General features: G+C 34.9%; 3 protein-coding genes and 1 pseudogene across 3 annotated transcripts; 2 read left to right on the top strand and 2 right to left on the bottom strand.

Moving 5' to 3' along the window:
- The first annotated feature begins 99 nt into the window (after positions 1–99).
- Positions 100–1731, top strand: LOC112712154 (uncharacterized). The gene is made up of 2 exons (XM_025764963.3): positions 100–320; positions 564–1731. The coding sequence occupies exons 1-2, from the start codon at positions 316–318 to the stop codon at positions 1447–1449; spliced, it is 891 nt and encodes a 296-aa protein (XP_025620748.1). The 5' UTR covers positions 100–315; the 3' UTR covers positions 1450–1731.
- A 3564-nt stretch (positions 1732–5295) lies between these two features.
- Positions 5296–9810, bottom strand: LOC112712153 (ACT domain-containing protein ACR12). The gene is made up of 10 exons (XM_025764962.3): positions 9471–9810; positions 9049–9103; positions 8106–8228; positions 7479–7573; positions 7098–7182; positions 6885–6944; positions 6308–6363; positions 6067–6172; positions 5918–5986; positions 5296–5600 (listed from the first exon to the last, which is right to left on the bottom strand). Exons 1-10 carry the CDS (start codon positions 9653–9655, stop codon positions 5538–5540), a joined length of 897 nt encoding a protein of 298 aa, XP_025620747.1. The 5' UTR covers positions 9656–9810; the 3' UTR covers positions 5296–5537.
- Positions 9811–14456: 4646 nt separating this feature from the next.
- Positions 14457–15075, bottom strand: LOC140175238 (protein MAINTENANCE OF MERISTEMS-like). The gene is made up of 2 exons (XM_072202194.1): positions 14656–15075; positions 14457–14552 (listed from the first exon to the last, which is right to left on the bottom strand). The coding sequence occupies exons 1-2, from the start codon at positions 15073–15075 to the stop codon at positions 14457–14459; spliced, it is 516 nt and encodes a 171-aa protein (XP_072058295.1).
- Positions 15076–15980: 905 nt separating this feature from the next.
- On the top strand, positions 15981–21965 carry LOC112712155 (uncharacterized; annotated as a pseudogene).
- Positions 21966–22799: the final 834 nt, after the last annotated feature.

Here is a 22799-nt window from a genome sequence, read left to right on the forward strand (position 1 = left end):
CTGCACCTGAGTTTTCTCTCGATTTAAATACTAATGCTTTATAACACAGGGTTTTGAATCATTTATAAAAGGCATGATAATAAGACTACCTATAAACTCATGCCAAGTGGGACTTGTAGCAAAGCCTTCAAAGCAATAATCAAGAGCCAAGCTAAGCCTATATAATATAACATATGGTGTAGTACCTCATTACCAACTCAACTCAACTTTGGTAGCATTCCATTTTAATTTATACGTGTCTATACTTAGCGTAAAATTCCAAATCTTTGCGTCTTGTGATACACGCACACCACCACCAACATCTTCCCTTCCGAAATGGGGTATCACTCCTTTCTCCTTTGGACTCACTCACTTACATTTGTCTCATTATTCCCCTCATTAATTCCTATCTAGCTACTTATTAGCTTCTTTCACATTAACATGTTTATATAAAACATCTCATCTTGTTTACTTTGCATTGATGCATGATTTATGTTTATATTAGGTTATACATTTTGAGAGCATATAGAACAACATCAAGATCCATTTTTTTTTTCTAACCGAATTTTCTTCCATTATTATAGCACTATGTTGGAGGGACATGAAATCTTGGGGTTTGGATTCTTTGTGATTGGTTTATGGCATCTCTTCAACAACATCAAGATCCATTCTTCTTCCAACTCCTTCAAATCAACCATATGGTTTCCAACCACAAGATTCAGATACTTAGAACTCAACTTCATCATTGCAAGCTGCACAATGTTCATAGCCATGGAGCTATTCATCGCCCCAGATCTCCACCAACCATTTGACAGCGATGGATCCATCCCCGCCAACCACCTCCACAACTTCGAACACTCCCTCATGGCTTCATCTTTCTTGGTCTATGCAGCATTCACCGTGTTCTTTGACATGAAATCCATCATCACAAAAGCACAGCATGAACTAACTCATTTTCTTGCATCCATGGCTTTTGCACAACAATTTCTTCTCATTCACTTTCACACCCGAGATCACGCAGGAGTAGAAGGCCAATACCATTACCTTCTACAAATCCTCATTGTTGTTTCTTTAACCACCACAATCATGGGAATAGGGTTTCCAAACAGCTTCATGATGAGTTTTGTGCGATCATTGAGCATAACCTTCCAAGGTTTGTGGCTCATGATAATGGGGTTCTTCCTGTGGACACCAGGGTACCAAGCTAAAGGGTGCTCCCTGCACCCTGAGATGAATACTTACATGGTTCGGTGCAGTGATGATAAGGCACTTCACCGTGCAGTTTCTCTGGTGAACCTTCAGTTCAGTTGGTTGCTTATTTTGGTAACCGTTTTCGCAATGTGTTTCTTTTTGGTTCTGAGTAAAAGGTATGATAACAAAGTTGAATATGTTTCACTAACCAAGGAGGAACAACTTGACCTTGAATCACAATCCGAAAAGAAATGCATCATGATGCAAGTGCAAATCTGAAGCATGTATTTTAATTTGAAAACTCAGATATAGTCGACTTTATGAAAAGTTGATAGCTGAGGGTCGTTAAATGATTTGACTTAGACTAAATTTTTATTAACAACTCTCAGTTATCAACTTCACGTTAAGTCAACTACACTTGAGTTTTTTCTATGATAAGATATGTATGAATGATGATGAGATATTATTATTATATTCTACGACTTTGGTGTATGTATAATATGCTGCTTCAGTTCTAACTGTATAAGAAGTAGAAGATTTTAAACTTTAAAGTATTAGTCAGTTGTTGGTGTCTCTTGATTTGAATATACTAATAATAACCTTATAATAAATTATAAAAGAAAATTTATAATAATTAATTTTAATATAGCAAAGTTGATAATAAATATAGATTCAGTGAATATACATCTATAGGTTTAATTAATAAGTAGTCTTTTGCATCGGTTGCAAAAATGCATATAATTATACTAGTTCTACGTACGCCTTTAGAAAGAAGAAATTTTCATTGCGCGCTTGTCTTCCAAGGCACTACACAGAATGATCTCATTTTCTTAACCCAATTTTAATGCCATTTCAATTGTTTCATGCATGATGATTGATGAGGAATAATACAATTGTGAAAGTGTACACCACGACTAATTCGTTACAATTTTAAACTTTTTGGTTCGATTTAAGAATTTATTATTAGTCAAATGAATTACTAACGAGGTTTAATTCCTCAATACTCATTTAAGGGGATGAGTCACTCCATGAATCCAAGTGGGTAATTCACATGAGAAGTTTTTTTTTTTAGTTTCCCACGGTATTTTTCAACCCGGCAGGTCAAGGATTAATCCGTCGTGGTACTGAGCTCCATTTAAGAATTTGTCGCTGGCCAATCGGGATTCGAACCCCCGACACTTGCTTAAGCGGACTAGTGAACTAACCACTAGACCAACCTAACTTGGTTATTCACATGAGAAGTTGATTCCCGAAGTTTGTTAGGATTTAGGATTGCAAGAAATGGGCTTAAGACAAGTATTGATGGGTTGGATTTTATTCGGTCTAGGTGTATTCCTTTGTTTTGAAATGGAAAAATCTTAGAATGTCGAACAAAAAACGTAACGAACTTAGATTGTCTATTCTACCCAGAAAAAAAAAAGGAAAATTGTATTGTTCACAAACAAGGATGTGTCAAGGAGCCCTAGCTAAGATTTGAATCTCAGGTGAGACTGGATGTGGTTTAAGAACTTATAGTATCCATGATAGTGTGGATGTGTAAATCATGGGTTTAATGCCTAGGATTGAAATTGTTTAATCTGCTTGACAAAAAAAAAGGATGTTATTGAAGTGTTAGACCAAACTAATAAGCACTAAATTAGCTCAGATTATTTTTTATGATAGCAGAGGAGTTACCTTAGTGTAATTTGTTTTTCTTGTACTATTATATCAGTCCTGTATCTATGCCAAAAGAAAAAAAAAAAAAAGAAACACAGCCGAAGAAAAACGTATGAGCACAAATATGCACGTTATGCTAGAAAAAAAAATAATAAAGAGATTTTTTTTATAAATGATTAAAATTGAATAATTTATTTTATTCTTGTTAAATTTTAAAATAAAATTAAATATTTTTCTTTATTTTATGCATATAAAAATAAAAATGGATGAAACTGAGTATTTGAATAATTTTAAAGATAAATAAAAATGAATTATTGTGATGAATATGTTTAAAGAAAATTAATATATCTGTAACATGCATTTTTCCAACTTTAAAAAAAAAACTTAGATGTTTATATTATACGGATAAGAAAAACAAAGAAACAATCTATTTTTGACAAGTTAACACCTAATGATAGCATAATGTGGACTACAATATGGTCTTGAGACCCAAAAATCCAAAACATTTGTTCTTCAACCAAAAGTATTGTATCAGAGACAGATTATCAACAAGCAAAATAAGTAGCCCAAATAATAAAATATGTGTCCTTAAATCCTATAGCTAATATTGTCTCAGCACTAACACTCCCCGAATTTTTTGCCCTAATTACTATCTCTTTTGGACGTCTAAAAGAAAGTTGAGTTTGGAATAAACAGTATTGTTATCACCACGTTTCACACAGAGTTCAACTGCTTACATTAAGCCACTGGTATGCCCTTGTAAGTGGCTTAATGTAAGCAGTTGAACTCTGTGTGAAACATAGTGATAACAATACTGTTGATTCCAAACTCAATTTTCTTTTAGACGTCCAAAAGAGACAGTAATTAGGGCCAAGAATTCGGGGAGTGTTAGTGCTGAGACAATATCAGCTGCAACCAGTGGCACAGTATCTAAGTTGTTCAATTCATTACAACACCAGGGTTGAACCAGTCTTTCAAGAAATGACGCTTCTAAGAATTAGTGTGAAAGTTGTTGCTTAGTTATGTTACCACCTTTTGTTATGTTTGAAGAAGAAGACTTTATGTTGTTTATAATGGTTTCGTTTAGTTTATGTTGAAGAAAATAAACCTTCTTTTGACTTGATTTGGTTTGTGTTGCTATTGAGGCCAAATATTTGTTTGGTTAACATGTTTGGGTTCTCAGGTTTATGTTACCATTTTGATAAATGAACAGACCAATGTCAATGTATTTTTAAGGTTTGCGTTGAAGTAAATATAGCTTCTTTTAACATCACGAATTATAGGTCAAATAGGTCCCCTAAGATACTATTATAAGGCAAATAGGTCCCCCACATGAAAACGGCGCCATTTGCGTTCTCTGTCTAAGTGGGGATGAATTTGTCCTCCCCAAAACGACGTCGTTTTGTCCGTTGTTCCAATACGACGTCGTTTTGTCCAGCGTGGATGGGGACCAAAATGTCTTGGAGGTGACATGTCGCAGTTAACCTGACACGTCACTACTTTAACCGGATCAAACGGTTTTGGGAACGTATCTGGTGGATATTTGAAAACCTCAGGGTCGAAATCTTAGTTAAATTTTGTGGGGGACAAAACTGTTGGATAGTAAATTTTTTGGGGACCTATTTGAGGTATTATTCATAAATTTTGGTTTAGTGTAGCATGTGAAACAACATCATTTTTGATAGATAGATGAGGATAAATTGATCCGTGACTATTGTCTATAGGGATAAATTGATCCTTGACTATTGCTCATAGGAGACAAATTGACCTCCGACAACATGACAACATGTCACTTAACGAAGACTCAACGTCCACATTAGCAAAACAATAAAGGCCAATTCTATGATGTCTATCAATTGTTGCCTAGCTTTTGACTAACTTACCTTTTGTGGTAAGTTTTGATTTCTTAAAAATAATTTTTTTTATATATTTTAAATTAAATACTAATTTTTAACTTTTTTTTAGTAAATAAACACTACTCTTTAGACACTATAACATTCACCAACATTAAATACCAGTATCATTTTAAAGATTATATCTAATATAAATTTTAATTTTAAATTAGTTCCGTTATTATAAAAACTAAAAAGTAAAAAATATACCCGCATTGGAATTGCTCAATTTTAATGTTTTTAAGAACTTTTTTTGTTGGTTTAGTGTTTTTAAGAACTTTATTGCAGCCGTTTGAGTTGTCCCTGGCTGAAATTAACTTTAATTAATAATGCTCCTAAGAGATCCAAGAGTGAAGAAAACATTTTTCATGCCCATTTATAAATCCGAAAAACCAAAACAACGAAAATATTTTATTCCTAAAACTAAGACAAATTTTTATATCAATAAAATTTTAAGTTTGATTTTAAACGAAATTGAAATTTCCCTTTATCACTTTATCCTCCAAGTGTTTCTAACTAAATCTTTGGTTGCATTTTCTAGCAAAGATAGCTGGACTGTTTCTCCAAGCACGAAGAATGTTAAAATAATAACCATAGATGCCTTACGAGGGAATGTATGATTTATATGGTACTACTTTTGACTCAGACATTTGGCTTGGAGGACGATCATACAGTTATAGCCTTACAGTCATACATTCCACAAGCAACCAGGTGAGAATCGCCAGAAATGATATCAGGCTCACTGGCAATTGTTACAAGAACCATTACACTGGCTTATTTTACATGTAACGGTGAGTGATACCTCAGAGGAAAGCTTCCTCAGTAACTATCAATATCTGTCTCTGGCGTCCGGAGATAGTAACGGAGACAGTTCACCAGAACCTGCTCAAAATTAGAAAGAGATTGTTGGGTAATTGAGTTGGGCAAAATAACTAGGTATTATTAGTTCCTCTGCTTCCTTATATGTCATGGTCCATCTTTGATAAATCTTTGGATTCATGTATCTGAATAAATGTTACCTGATACATTGATCTAAAGATGCACAAGAAAGTGACAATAACAGATGAAAGAAAATGGAGAGAGTAAATAGCAAGCCAACTTATGTATAATCAATGCAATACTTAGATGGACAAAGTAATGCCTAAGTTATGTTTGGGCTTTTATCAAGTCTCTCTAGTTCTTATGAACACAGAAGTTACCTGAGACATTGAACTGTTTAATGCAGCGCCACCATAACTGACATGAAATTTATCTTTAGCAATCAAGCCCTAAGACAAAAAGTAAGTCAAGTTAGGTCAGAGTAAATGAGATAACAGAGAGAATCGGACAGACAGAAAGAGGAAGATACTTCGGTATCAATCTCAGCCGATTCAACATCAATGTTCACATCTGCGATGACTTTAATGATTTCAACGAGCAAGCCTGGCCTGTCTGCTGTCTCTATGTACAGCAAGCTGATAAAATTTGAATTAAAAATGGATTAGATTTCAAGCACCTATTGCACTTTGGCTTACTAATTATGCATATTGTTTTGTGTCCAAACAATGAACATATCAAACAACTAGATCCACATATTTTAAAGTGCAAACCTCCTCTTGGGCCCATCTTGCTTAACATGTATATGAGTTGCAATATCAGCATTAAGCTGTGAAAAACAACAATAAATAAGTATATTTACAGGACTAAGTGTTACCATTGGAACCATAAAGGCATTGTAATGAACCAAGAATCTTCTGGTATAGAAGTCCAATATGTACCCAGCATAACAAAATTGAAGGATTAAAACTGAAGACAGAAAACTCTACAAGTACTGTTGTCATGCAGGCAAAACCACTACATACCAGTGTACCACCATATCCAATTATCCATTAAGCAGTTCAAATTTCTTTCAGTAATATTCTCCAACAATTAAAAACTTGCCATAGTGGCCGTACCATCTTAAATGAGAGAAAGCACAACATAGTTTATATTAGGTAAAAATAAATAGAGAACAGCATTCTAACTAAAAGGCTAAAAAGGTGTGAATGATTAAATATAATGTCATGGAGTAGGGCACAAAAATTCGCTACGGCAGACAAAAGTCTGAGCTATAAGAAATTAGGGAGCCCTTTCTTTTATAGTTGCCACCTTGATGGTTTACGAAAAAAGGACAAGAGTACTATTCACCTTCTTCTGTGGAGCCTTTATGCCAAACACCTCACCCATGGCTAGTAATTCGCTCGACTCCTACACGAATTATACAGAGAAACTGAAATTAATAAAAATTAGAGGACAATGTCATATAGAAACAAGAAATGCGTCTATAATGCACAAAAGCTTCTCGTATGTAAATACACCGTATAAAAGCTTTCCAGGACGGTGACTATCAAACATACTTACAGGATGATATTTCAACAAGTTGTTAATAATGGTCAGTCGAATTCTCTCTAACATATCAGGATCTTCAACTTTGCGGCCAGTGTCTCTGAGAATAAATGAACTAAACATGCTAAGACTAGAACGAGGCATTGAAAATACAAGTGTTATTTTTTCAGGTATAAAGCATTACAAAGAGAAAACCTACTAACTATTGCACCACAAAAAATATGTAATAAAAAAAAAAAAACTTATGTTTGAGGTTCAAAATCAACTTGCTCTAAATAATATGCAACAGTTAAGCTTCTTTTCTGGGTTTAATGTTTCCATTTGCCACCAAAAATCATTTTAGAGGAAAAAAAAAAGAAGCTATAAGTGCCAGATGAAAGAGACAAAAAGACTTACGCCTGAGTAATAAAAAACTTTGTCTGCTTAACCGGTCCCTCTGTGGAGACAGTTCCCTTTGAAACATCCAACCCCAAGTTTTTTAATGCTCTCATCTGCCTTGGTATAAGCAGAAATAAGTCAATTATTAGCAATACTTATATACTTATTAAATGATGCAGATAGAGAAAAAGAACTCAAAACTATAACAAAATCTGAAAGAATTGATGCCCTTTGGTAACATGGCATAGAAAATCTGGTAGCTGAGCATCTCTTTTCAAACACTTCTCAAACAAGTTGTTCATTTCAACCATCCATCATTCTTGATAATTCGATTTTTTTCCTCTCTCTAGAAGTAAAATTTTACGTTGTAAGCCCCACAGTGACAGCAACATCACTGACTTATAAAGATTTGGAGGAGAAATAATTACGTTGAACACAACCTTCCTCACTTACACTGACATGGCATGAGGGATATGTAAAGACTGACAACAGAGGGGAGGTAGGAGGAGTAATAAATCTTCTCTAACTCTAAAAAGCAATACTCTCATACTTCAACAATATCTAACTAAGAATACACTAATACATTCAAATGGATTGCAAAGTTTTAGAGTTTGAGCACAAATAAATTTTAAAGAGCCATGTCACCGTGTCGATAAGAGCTCCAAGGCGATCACCAAAGCTAAGCTGCACTATTGTGGCTTCAGTATCTGAGTCTTGATCTATCATTACTATTGGCATAGGAACACTATCAAGATTGTCACTGGATTTCTGCAGTAAGAATTAACCAATCATATGTCAAAAGAATTACATATAAAAGCTTGACAAAACTCAGAGGACTTGAGAAAAGAACAAATTTAAAAGTTAACAAAAGTCCAAATGCTTGACAAAAGCAATATTCAGTTGGGGCAGCCACTATATTTGACTGGCACAAACTCAATTGCATGGATAATTGGAAACATCATGTGCATAGAATACATAGTGGACATGTAAATTTTACAGGAGTTAAAATGTGATGGCATTAGCTGATTGTAGTGCAGTAGGAAATCAAGGCAAGCAATAATCTTCATTTCAACTAAATTTCAAAAGAGAAAAGAAACAAAATGCTGAAGACCTACATATCACATTCTCAATGATGTATAAAGCTTCTGAGAAAAATGATCATCATAATATGGTGACCACAAAATGTCAACTGAATGAAGGGTTAATAACTGGAAACCACAAAAAAGATTCACATCCAGCAGTCGATCAAGCCAACCTAAGTTTTAACTTTATTCCACTTTAACATTGTTATGCACAAGATGCATGGGCTAAATCATTGTCCTCAAGGATTCAAATAAAATTTTATAAAAGACAAGCCATCACTATCTTTAGTAGATACTAAAATCTTAAATACCCCCCAAGAAGAAGAAAAATATTACAAGAAAACACGAGTTAGAGTGCTTTGGTCCATAGTTTTTAAATATATATTAGGAAACTCAATTGTAAACCCTGCATAACAAAACCATGTGTATTACTCGCACTTCTAAACTTCATCACAATATAAAATAGTAGTCATGAACAATATCGTCACAAGAAACACATCACTAACCAGTGAAGCTGAACTGACTGCATTAAAATCATATGCAGAAGCATATATAACATTCCTGCATAACATTGCAACAAGTAGTAAGAGACATAAAGGATGCTCAATGAAATGAACAACCATTAGTAGTATCTATCAGAGTTCACAAACATGATTATTCAACTTAACTAACTACTTCAAATCTACCAAACGAACACTGATTAACAAAAATCACAACTATAATTTTATTAAACAAAAAATTCAAAACAAGTACAACTTCTTTCTAGTCGTTTCTCGTAAGATCAAGGATCATTTGCTTTCCATGCCTTAATGAACATCACGATCATGTATCCGAACCAGACTCGGAAAATAATAATTGGCCTAATAATTTCAGTATTATAATTAAAAAAAAATAAAGCGTTGAAAGCAAAGAGGAACAGTGTTCTTACTTATTGTTGTTCCTGGAGAGAGAGGGCGAGGTTGGGAAGCGGTGAAGAGGAACAGGAGAGATGGAAGAGTGAGAGAAGAAAGGAATGACCAGTGGATCAGAAGCCCTACCACCACCACCACCACCACCGTGTACGGCGAAGGAAGGAGCAGCAGCAAAAAATGTCTTTGTCATCGCCATAGCCATAGCTTCCTTGATCCACCGATTCAGAACCTTGCCTTGGACTTGGAGCGTGGCAGTAGCTGGGTTTGGACTTTGGTGTGAGCGAAAATATAAACAGAAGAAGGTAGGTTTATTATTCTTGATAATTTTTCAAAAATGGTTTTTTAATAAAATAAAATATATTTTAATAAAGATCTAATTTTTATGTAAATATAAAAAAATACACAGAATTAATCACGTATTATTATATCAATAAAAATAAAATATATTTATACCTATTATTTAAAAAAAACACATGAAAATTCAATCTAATTATATAATCGAATAAAACTTTTGTATTAAAAATTTAAAATTAAGCTTAAGTTAACATAATAGTATTTTTTATTTAAAATAATTATAATAGATAAAGACTTTTTAATTTTATTATATAAAACTATACTATACATTTTAATTTTAAATATATTTTTGTAAACTTTAAAAATATCATTAAATTTTAAAAATTAAAATTATAGATACATAAAAAAATTTTATTTATAAAACACAAAATATTAATTTATTTTTCCCAAAAGTATAAATACTTTTCCGAATTCCAATACATTCCACCAAACTCCCAAATTGCAGTGGTTTTCTTTTTAAAAATAACAGTTTGATTTTTTTTAATGATATTCTTTATTTTTACAACTTAAAAATTAATACGTTGTAAATTTGAACTTCAATTTAAAATTTATTGATGAATAAATTATTATATATATAAAATAAAATTTAAACGATCAATATTTATTTAAATAAATAAATAAATTAATTATTTGTTCGATCAAAGTGAGTTAAATTAATTGTTTAATTTATTTTATTTTTTTAAATTAAAAATAAAATTTAAACTCAAAATTTTAGGTGAAGATAAAAAAAATTATATTATTTAAGATATAATTGATTTGCATTTTATTTTAATCTTTATTATGATGGTGTTGTTCCCTACTTACTTATTCATTGATTTTGTTTGGTTCTGACTTCTGAATCTGAAAAGAAATGAAAAAGGACGTAATTTACGTAAAAGAGAAAGAGTTTGGTGCGTAATGGCGAATGCTGCTGAGGGATGGTGACGTAGACGTGGATAAGAAGATAGGTGAAGGCCACATCAGATCCAACTCTCTGTCTGTGATATGACTATGAGTGATGTTGTCCTACATAATTAATAATTAAATCATGATAATTTTTGGTATATTTATACTTATTTTGAAATAAAAAAAAACCATGTGCTTTTTAATTTTGAACGAGTTAAGTTAATGATAATGAGTTTCCAATAAATACACCATTTTAAAAAATACTTTTTATCTATACTCAAAATATTCTCTTTCGGCCGGCAGTACCATCCATATCGGTCCACCAAAAAATGAATCGATACCTTGGGTTATATGTGGAGATTTGGGTTATACATTAATTTTAAGATTTTTATAATCTTTTGTTACGAGGTTTAATATATTTTAAATAAAATTTCATATCAAACTAATATTTTATTAAATAGTAAACTGTAAAAATATATTCGAACAATTCTAACAAAAATAAAAATAAAAAATAAAAATGATAAAATCTTAAAAGATAAAAAAATAGCAAAAATATTGTATCATTTCGAATCAATCATCTGTCACATGTCTTTCTTGCACCAAATGTTATCCAATCCTTCATTCTCAAATTAAATTCCTATATTTTTTAATTAAATATTTATATCTTTTTTAATTTTTAATTAAATATTTTTTTATGTTAAAAATATTATAATTAACAAAATATTTTTTTAAAAAATATATAGTCAAAGATCTAATTATGTTTTTAATTGTAGATATTTTTAATTTACAAAAAAATATTTAGTTCATTATAATATTTTTTTATATTAAAAAAGACTTAATTATAAAGATAAAAGTAGTATAGAGATCTAATTAAAAATATATATATAAAAACCTAATATAAAGTTTAACAAAATAATTAATCGTTATTTTTAACATTGAAAAAGATAGTGTGTTACGAAATTGTAAAGGATAATTAAAAAAATCGAAGGTGAGATTTAGATACTAAAATCTAAAAGTTAGATTTGTATTTATAAATTTTTTATTATTTTAAAATTATAAATCTAAGAATCAGATTTCTGTACCTATAAAATTTTATCATAAATTTGACACATTTTTTTATCTTTATATTAGAAAAAAAAACAATTAGTATATCTATAACGGTAAATAATGTTTGGTGGAGGGACAAAGATAGAAAAATGAGAGAGACTAAGAGAAAGAGATTGAAATAAATTTCAGTATTTTATTTAATATAAAATAGGAGATAGAAATTAAAATAAGAATGAAATTCTAATTTAATTTGTACAAAAAATAAAATTAGAATTAATTAATTAAATAAGGGTATTTTAAGTATAAAATGTTATTAAAGTTTTAGTTTCCATCTCTAAAAATTTTAGTCCATGTGTTCCTACTTTTTAGATGTATTAAAATATTAAAATTTTAGTATTAATCTCTGAACCAACAAACATTAAATTTCAATTTCTCAATCTCTATCTTAATATTTCAAAACAAACGTTATCTATGTTTGCCTATTTCTCTTTATTTTTTTTAACTGTAAGTACTTTATATATTAAAAAATATTCTATGAGATACAAAGTTATTAATAATAAAAAAAACAAACTCTTTTGAAATGTAAATTAAAATTGTAAAAAAATTTAAAATTCAGCATAATTAATTATTTTTTAGGATAAAAAACACAAATAAACTATGGGAGGAAAGTTATTACATGAATAAGCCAAATTGAAGAGTGATTCACGAATGAGCCAAAGCATACTTATATGTAATTCGAACCTATTTGGTTCGAACTACATTTGCATATACATCGAACCTATTTGGTTCGAACTACACACACATAATTCGAACCTAATTGGTTCGAATTACACACGAATAGGTACCATCACATAATTCGAACCTAATTGGTTCGAATTCCACTAATTGTAAATTGAACCAAGATGGTTCGAATTCCTAAGGAACAGACCTGAATATGTTTCGTTTAAGAAGTTTTAAACGAAATGTCTGTTGAACACACATGGAAATAAATTAGTCTACGAATTAAATTAATTAAGACATGATGCGGAAATTAAATAACATCAAAACGCAAAGTACAGATGTTTTCATATTAACACACACATACATCTAAAGGTGGATACGAAGTAACACTGATAACAAAATACATAGACGAAGATAGGTAACATACAACTTGGCACAGAAATCATCTAAACAGGTGCGACCCCGTGAAGCAACGACGTGAAACCCGTGTCCTCTGACCTCTCCGGATAAGCGGCTCTTCATCCTCGATCTCGTCGTCCTCATCCTCGTCCTGCGGGGCTGGCTGTGCAGGCGTCCTAGGCTGGACATGTACCGGTCGGGATGAGGACGGCCCGACAACTGAATGTGACCCAGCAGTATGTGCCGAAGCTGGGGTACCACCCAAAGCAAAATACTCAGGAGGAGGCCCGGAGGGAGGCTCATTCAGATCGACATGTAACGGTGCCTGTGTCCCCGTCGTCTGACTTCGCCCACGGGCAGCCTCATCATCATGCATGATGGCACTGATCTCATCTAAGAAGGGGGATCCACTAAAATTCCCATCATACCCAACACCGGCAAGGAAGTCTGAAAACGTGCTGCCCGGACTCACCCATGGCGTACTCTCCTGAAGTGTGTGGTCGTCAAGGGAAACTCCAACGAAGTAATCTCCGAGCGGCCCCTCCCCAACTCCAGCCTCACCATGGGCAGTGGGATCTCCGGTGGCGTACCCCTCTCCACCAAGGCCGCCATGATGGGGATTAACAACCCCCACTGCACCCCTTCCCCCACCGTCCACGTCACGAAGATCACCATCGTCGTGACCCGTAACGGGTGCCCTCTGTCTGCCTCCACGCCCTCGTTCTCGACCACCACCCCTACCTGCCTCATCAGCCTCCCCCATAGCCTGCTCTAGCCACCTCCACTCACGCTGGCTCTGTCGTGTCCCGACACGAGCTCTCCTCTCAACCCAACGCCTATCAGGGACGTCGTCGACTCGATCCATGTCAGGAACTCGCCTAGAACCCCTCTGTGACGCTAGGGGTGGCAACAAGAACCCGTGGGTACCCATCCCGCCCCTACCCGTTCGGGGCGGGTAATTACCCGCCCCCGCACCAGGGCGGGTTTCAACAGACGGGTTCTTGGGCGGGGCAGGGCGGGTTGGGTTTAGGTTAAACCCGCCTCTGCCTGCCCCGGTATATATAATATATATATATATATATATATATATATATATATATATTTAATAGATAATATATGTAATATATATAAAATAATTAGTAAAATGATTAATAATATTATATCATATTTAAATTTTTATTTTAATTTATGTTATGTATGTAAATAATGGTTATATAATTTTTAAAATTTTATTTTATTTATTAGATTTAATAATTATAGGGCAGGTAGGGGCGGGGCAGGGCGGGGCGGGTTAGGGTTTAACATTTTACTACCCGCGGGTAGAGACAGGGCGGGTTCGATGCAGGTTTTTGTTTGGCGAGGCGGGGTCGGGTAGATCAAAAACCCGCACATGGGTGTTATGTTTAATCAGAAGTATGACAGATTTGTAATACAGTACAAGCGTACATGAACATTAGCTATTTTAACTTGAAATAGAAAAGCCTGAGTAGCGTACCTCGATGCCAAAGGCTAGCTGCACGTATCATACCCAGCAGGCCTAAACCTGGAAAAGCGCCAGAAAATCCAGGACTGAAGTAGCTGAAGTGGGCCCGCTAACTTCACCACATGTCTGTTTGCCACTCGGCACATGCACCAGTACAACCATGCCAATGCTGCAGACCCCCAACTGTAGGAACCCATCTCCTCAAGCCTAGCTACATAGGGAAGCCATCTGATGTGAATGTGGTTGCCGGACTTGTCGGCAAACAGCTGAGTGCCCAACAACATCATGATATAGGCACGAGCAAAGCGCCGCACAGTCTCCTCATCGGCTCCCTCAGGGCACTCTCCGAAAGTCTCCTGGAACCAGGTGCAGTTTACTGCGAACTTCTGAACCTGGCTCGGAAGAGGAATCACTCCAAGCAACTCCTCGAACCATACCCAAGCTGGACGTCCACCCTCGATATACATATGGAAATCTGTAAGGCAACCGTTGACATAACGCCCGTCCACTGCCAACCCCAACTGGTACGCCACGTCCTGAAACGTGATCGTGTACTCTCCGAAGGGCATATGGAAAGTGTGCGTCTCAGGACGCCACCGCTCGACGAAGGTGCTGACAATGGGCTCATCTAACCGGAACCCACTATCGTTCAGCCTAGCCAGATGGTATAACCCGGCCATCTGCAAGTAGGGAACATAACACTCATCGAGTGGCATGCCTTGTTGTCGCTGCATGCTCCTGATGCATCGATGTGGCTGCGCATTAAATGGACCGCATTATTAGAACCACATACAATACTGGTAACAAAAAAAAAAAACTAACACAATAAACCACTTACATAAACCATAAACACAACTGCATATAAAACCACTAACATAAACCACTTATATAAACCATCAACACAACCGCATATAAAACCACTTACAAAAAACTACTTACCCTAAACCTCCAACTAAACCGCATATAAAACCACTAAAATAAACCATTTGCAATACCACTACAATAAACCACTAACAATACCACCTAACATAAACCACTTACATAAACCATTAACACAACCGCATATAAAACTACTTACAAAAAATCACTTACCATAAACCACCAACTAAACCGCATGTAAAACCTCTAATATAAACCATTTGCAATACCACCACGATAAACCACTAACATAAACTGCCACTAAAACCACATGCAAAACCACTAACTAAAATAACCCGTGTGCACAAAATTTCTATGTACTAACCTCGTCGTTGATGACCCCGGCTATATGAGCAACCCCGTCCAACCGGTACAGCCTTGCAGGATCATCCCCTATCAGCTGAGTCTTCGGTTCTACTATTTCTTGGATCGAATCTGGGTCGTTTTCTCTGGAATTTGGTGGGGTATGGGAAATGAAAAGTGGTTCGAATTTGCTTGATTCGAACTCTTTATATAGCCCAATTGTACGTAATTCGAACTAATTAGGTTCGAATTTGTGGTGGCACTTAATCATGAGTAATTCGAACCAATTAAGTTCGAATTATGTGCGTGTAGTTCGAACCAAATAGGTTCGATTTATATGCAAATGTAGTTCGAACAAAATAGGTTCGAATTACATATAAGTATGCTTTGACTCATTCGTAAATCAATATTCAATTTGGCTTATTCACGTAACAACTTTCCTCTTATAGTTTATTTGTGTTTTTTACCCTATTTTTTATCAATAATTTTAGCCATCAATTTAATATTTTTTATATGGTAACTTTTAACTACTTCACTTCGCTCCCAAAATCAATCAAATTAGGGTTTCAAAATCCCCGCCAAATTTCCTCCCTTTCCCTTTCTCATTCTCAGTCACTCAACTCCCCTCACTCTGTAATGTCAATGGCGGTGGAGAACGAGAAATCGGAATCCCCTATCACCAAAGCTTCGAAGCCTCTTCCTCCTCCTGCTGGTAACGAGCACTTACCGCAGAAGCAACCGTCGAGCCCCACCGCAAGGGATCGCATTGTTTCCGTTGCTTCAAACATTGCATCTCAGCCTCTTCACTTCTCTGATCCTCAAGTTTGGGGCGTCCTCACCGCCATCTCACACAATGCCCGTAAAAGGCTCCAGGTTCTTTCTTTCTCCCTTCTCAGATAAAATCTCAGTTGCTCTAATTTATAGGTTTCTTTGTAGTTGCGGTTTCCTTATTTGAAAAATGCAAGTGAAGTGAACCTTTATGCCTCTGAAAGTGAAAAGTGACAAGCTTGCAGCTTGATCTCTGATATAAGCCACGACCTGTCGGATTCAGTACATAAACCTTATGAACTTGCGATGATTACATGCATGCAATAATTTGGGCATTAGTGTGCATTTAGATATTTCAATTTGTTTATTCATTTATATATTGTTCAAACAGTCTGCAAAGTAAGAGAATTTTTTCAAAGCAATTTTTTTTTTTTTAATTACAAAAGATGGTCAAACAAACAGACTCTTAATACATGTCAACAAGATTGAACTGTGCTGTAAATATTATGGATTTGCAGCAAAGTTATTATGAAATTACAGTCAGTGGTAGTTGAACCGCAGCTGTGACCAATGGTATTGGCACCTTTTCTTCATTTAATTGTTCTTTTTTCTGTAACTATTGATTACTCCTCTTCATTTGATTTTATTTGATTTGATTGAATGGTTGATTCTGACCAGGGAATTAATATTTTACTAACTGCGGATGAGCACTGCATTGGCCGATTGGTGGATGATGTGCGATTCCAGATTGATTCGAACAACATCAGTGCAAATCATTGTAGAATATACAGGATGTCGATTACAAACGAAAATATGGTGGACACAACATCAATTTTCTTGAAAGATACAAGGTTGTGGATTCTTTTTCAGAGCTTGGCTATTTCCATCCTTCCTATGGGAAAATTTCACCCTTGTCATATTCTGATTTTTGTAAAGTCTTGTTCAGCACAAATGGAACTTATCTTAACTGGGAGAAGTTAAAAAAGAATGGTCCTGCTGTCAAAGTCTGCCATGGTGATATTATATCGTTTGCTGCTCCTCCTCAGCACAGTATGAATGCTTTCCAGTTATCAGAAGTCAGAATTTTCATTTTTTCTTTAATAAATGGGATTTCAGGTTTTTTGGTTCCCTCAAGAAATATTTTGTATCTTTTTATACAGATCTTACATTTTCTTTTGTATATCGAGAGGTTCTTTTGTTCACCCCCATGCCAGATAATGCAGCTGCTAAGCGAAAAGCGGGTAATGTTATGATTAACCGAACTTAATTTACTAGTTTTTGTCATTATAGCATTCTACTCCTATTATGTTCATTATAGAATTCAAGCTTGAAAATTATATTATAGCATGTTGTGATATTCAGAATTTTCCTATACATTTGATTTTGACATTTGCAGCTTCTTCATATAACTTCATGTGATCAACTGTTTACTTCCTATTCGTGTTATATAAGTTCTAATTGATAATTATGATATATAATATAATTTTCTATCAGAAAGTTATTTGAAAGATACATCATGGTTGATATAGATATTTGTTTTATTTGAGTTTGTGGTGCTTTTTAAAATTTCTGTCTTACTTTTTCTTATCTTATATAGAGGGTTGTGCCTCTGAAAGCAAGAGATTGAAAGGCTTAGGCATTGGTGCCCCTGAAGGTCCCATTTCTCTTGATGATTTTCGAAGCCTTCAAAGATCAAACACAGTACGTTATTTTAAAAGGATGCAATATCCTAAGCACTGTAAACTCCTCCTTTCTTACCCTTATTTTTCCTCATGTTAATTGTATCCTATCTTATTCTTGGCAGGAGCTGAGGAAGCAGTTGGAGAATCAGGTGGTATTAATTGATACTTTGCGTAATGACAACCGTGTTGCTGCTGATCGTCATGAAAGTGTATGTAGCTGATGTATTTTCAATTTATGTGCTCTTCTAAAACTCTGCATGCAGATTTTAATATAAAAATGTTCAATCTCAAGTTGTTCTTTGTTATATTAATATGTGGTCTACAATGTCTTACCTAATCCACAATCCATTTTATAGGAATTACAATCAGCCAAGGAGTCTGTTGCAAAATGTTACCTTGATCAATTAAAAGAATTACAACAAAGTGTAGATCTAAAACACAAGGAACTAGGCGATTTTAATAGAGTAACTGCTGAACAGAAACATGCCATTGAAGACCTCAATGAAAGGCTGAGTGCTTCTATGCAGTCATGTGCTGAAGCAAATACTATAATAAGTAGGTATGATCTATATAATTCTGAGCTATTTAATTCTTGATTTTGAGTTCTTCACTTCTTTAGTGTTCAATGTTGATTCAAGTGTCATAGGAATGAAGTTGTTCATTCTTATGTAGTTTGAGCTTGAGCTGCTCCTTGATTGATTGATTTTTATGTTGCAATGAGAATTGGGAATGTGGAATGATTTAGTGCTTATGTACAGTCTATATCCTTGTGTGTAACATCCTGGGGATGAATTTTGGTACTGACTGTTGGAGGAGGATGAAACTTTTGGTACCATGATTAGTATTAAACCTTTTGCCCCAGCATGGTTATGCTAGCTGTATTCAACTTGCACTGTTTGATAATTGAGTCCCTCTCCCTTGCTCCTCTGCATGCAGTCAGAAAGTAAATATAGCTGAACTCAAGGAACAATTAGATGACGAGCGGACTCAGCGAAAAGAAGAGCGGGAAAAGGCCACAACTGATCTAAAGGCTGCTGTTTTTAGAGCCCAGTCTGAGGCTCAAGAGGAATTAAGACGACACACTGATGCTGCCTTAAGAAGAGAAAGAGAACTACAAGAAACAATAAATAAGCTTCAGGTTTGAAGGTTTTGTCGCTAAATTAGTAAGAAACTGTACTCCCTTTGATTTTGAAGCTTTTAAGCTGTCATTCTTTCTGAATGTTGTAGGAGTCAGAGAGGGAAAGGTATTTGCTAGTTGAAACCTTGAGGTCCAAACTGGTATGGTTCTGCTCATGTTTAGCCTACAATGGGCGACAACTTGTGTATTTCATAAATAGGTTTGTGCCTTCGTTCTATTTTGTTGCAGGATGATACTAGGCAAAAGATGGTTGTGTCTGATAATAAGGTTCGCCAGTTGGAAATGGAATTGCATGAGGAGAAGCTGACCACTGCAAATCAAACAAAGGTACTCATATAGTTGTGTGTATTATGTCTTTTTTCATATTTTGGATTTGGTTACTATCTTGCTGAACAAAAATGCAAATTCATGGAGCAGAAAATAGAAGAACTTGAAGAAGAAACAAGAAGATTAAACCAAGAGCTTGAGGGTGAAAAGGTAGATATTGGAATTTCATTTTCCAAGAATGTTTTTGTTTAAAGGTGTTTGTCTAAATGATGTCTGCTTCCCACCGATTGCTGCTTTCCACCGATTGCTGTTACTGTTAATGACTTATTTCCGTGAGACTTCAGAGTATGACAGTATCTTATTTATATGTTGCTAGACTGATAACTTCTAATTAATAAGTTGCTTCAGCTTTCTAATTCAATATCCCCCCTTATTCTCTTCTATCTTTCATTTATATTTTTTAGCTCGCTCTTCTTTTATTTTGGTGGTGAAGTTTCTTTATGTGAAACTGAAAATATTTGTTGCTGTTGTTAGCAGGCAGCTCGAGAAGAAGCATGGGCTAAAGTTTCTATTCTTGAGCTTGAGATAAATGCCGCAATGCGGGATCTAGATTTTGAGAGGAGGAGGTTAAGAGGTGCCAGGGAAAGACTTATGCTTCGGTAAGCCACAAGTTGTTTCTGTTTAATATGATCACTGGACAACTGTAGTTTGAAAATTATGTAAGAATGAAACCTTATGTAGAAAAGAATATTAGAGGACATCGCAGGATGGGCTACTTTACTTGAATACTGTAATTCTTTGGCTTGCTTTACAGTTTACATATAGGAATTTTTTCTTAAATTGGTGATTACAATAGACAGGAACGGGAATTCTATGACTTCTTAATTAGAATCATCACTAGTGTGTATATTATGGTTATGTGAACATTACTATCATAGATTCTGAATGGATTTTAGCTACCCTGAAAATATGAAGAATAAAGGATGTATAAACATCTACAAGAATATGAAAGCAATTAGCAGAGCAATTGAGCCTAAATAAAAGTAGGACCGTGGCTGAATAGTTTTTGTTGTATTTATTAGAATGGACTACTCAACAATGTCATTGCAGTAAAAATTGCAGATCCTGGTATTCATCTGTTGGATATGTCATTCATGCTGAGTTAATCAGCTTTGTTTAGTAGTCCCTGTTGGTTAACATGCTGCAGCGTTGCACTGTTTGTATTAATGCTGATCGGCACTTTAACTTTACGAGGCAACTTCTACACCTGCATTATGCTTTGATTTTGCCACTGAAGCTCATTGATGTCATGCAGGGAAACACAACTACGGGCATTTTATTCCACTACTGAGGAAATACAAGTACTCTTTGCCAAGCAACAGGAGCAATTAAAGGCTATGCAGAGAACTCTTGAAGACGAAGAGAATTACGAGAATACTTCTGTAGATATGGATGGAGTGATCGGTGGAACCCCTGGAAGAGAGAGAGAAGTTGCAGGATACCATAGCAAAAATGCTGCAAAGGCAGGATCAACTGCATCTACACAGAAGTGCAACAGGGATCAAGTAGAAACCTCAAGCAATGAAGCTAGTGTCACTGAGAAGCATGACTGTGAGGTGAGAAGTCAAGAATGCCAAAATACACAAGAGTTCACCAGTGCAAATCATGATCATGATGTAAGAGGTGGCTTTGGTTCTGATATTGATGGTCTTGGCACAACAGCTATGATGGATGGAGGCGCTGGCGGTACTGAGCGAGTTCTGGGAACTGAAAGTCCTTCAAATTATGGCGTAAAGCATGTTGATTTGGATAAATCTGGTGCTTTAGATGGGGACACTATGCAGTGTGATGATGATGTAAATGTACAAGAAACTGAGGAGCAAGCCCATGATCGTGCATCCGTTGCAATTACATGATCCTGTAGACACTGAAAAAGTTATTGAGGATACCGAAGTTGGAGGCACAATCAGAACAGCAGACCTTTTAACTTCCGAAGTTGCTGGCAGCTGGGCTTGCAGTACAGCCCCTTCTGTGCATGGAGACAATGAATCTCCAAGCAGAGACAATAATGAAGGTTGTGGTCCATTGCATGATTCAAATATTGTGGTGGCTGAGAGTCAGAACACTCGTTCTGACGATGCTGCCGCTAGATGGAATGAGCGGCAAGCACTCCGGGATATGATTGGCATTGTTGCTCCTGATTTGAGGGAGAAGTTTGGAGGTTCTGCATATAATTGTGGTGAAAAGCAAGAGAAAGATGGCAGTTCAACTGACTCGGACACGCAGACTTGTAGCAACAGTGGCAATGAAGGTAGAATCAATGCAGAGGGTGGAACTATGTCTGATGAAGAAACTCAGTGTTGTGACCATGTTGAAGAGAATGAAAAACTGGATGATGCCATGGATGAAGGTGATGATGAAGCTACTCAAGAAGATTGAATCTCTTGTATAAAATATAAGTCAGGAAACTGTACATATTTACATGGATTTCTGAAGACATCTCATCTCATCTCACGTATATAAAGTGGTTGATTACCCCTTGCGGTTATGACCCCCTCTAATTATATTAAAGGCGTCTTATGTTATTGTTTTTATTTGTGACCGAAATAAACTAAACAAAGAAAAATAAAATAAACAAAATAAAAGAACGGCTTAAATAGAGGGATAGTCTCGTTTAAAACTACTGTTAAACTTCTCTCAAGGAAAGAAGCTCCATATAAGAAAGTTGTAACTTCATTGTTATTTTTACCATAGTATTTACTACTGTATTTGCATTTTTCATAATTAAATGAAAGTCAATATGCCAATTCCAATGCATGATATCTCTTATTTCGAACACCAATGGATTAATAAACCCAAAATCATCTTGAATAACAAGATTAAATGCTTTCATATAATCCGTCTCACAAATAACATCTCGTTGACGCACATCCCAACCTAAGAGATATTCTCTCCAAATAGAAAACAATTACTCTCAATCATTCCCAAACACCCGTTTTGCCAACTCCCATTACAATCTCTAATAACACAAACAAAACCAATATTATCACTCGAACCAAAATAACTAGCATCATAATTAATTTAAAAGTATCCATTTAGAGTATAGGGAAGAGACATACATTGTAATTCAAAAATATTCTTAAAGCTCATTTTCTGAAGTTAATGCCAGACAAATCACTTTTTCTAGAAGCAAAGTTTTATGAGGATTAAAGATGTCATTATTCCTTACTCGTCATATCCTTCCTAAATGCTCTCTGTTTATTATTATTTATCATTCACTAGAATCGGTTTTCTTTGTGGAATAGTGTTTTATTTTGTATTTTTTTTTAATTTACTTTTTTTTAAGTATAAATAGTGTATCAGTATTACTCGCAATTTATAT

This window comes from Arachis hypogaea, chromosome 9, assembly GCF_003086295.3.
Source record: "Arachis hypogaea cultivar Tifrunner chromosome 9, arahy.Tifrunner.gnm2.J5K5, whole genome shotgun sequence".
Taxonomy (NCBI): Eukaryota; Viridiplantae; Streptophyta; class Magnoliopsida; order Fabales; family Fabaceae; genus Arachis; species Arachis hypogaea.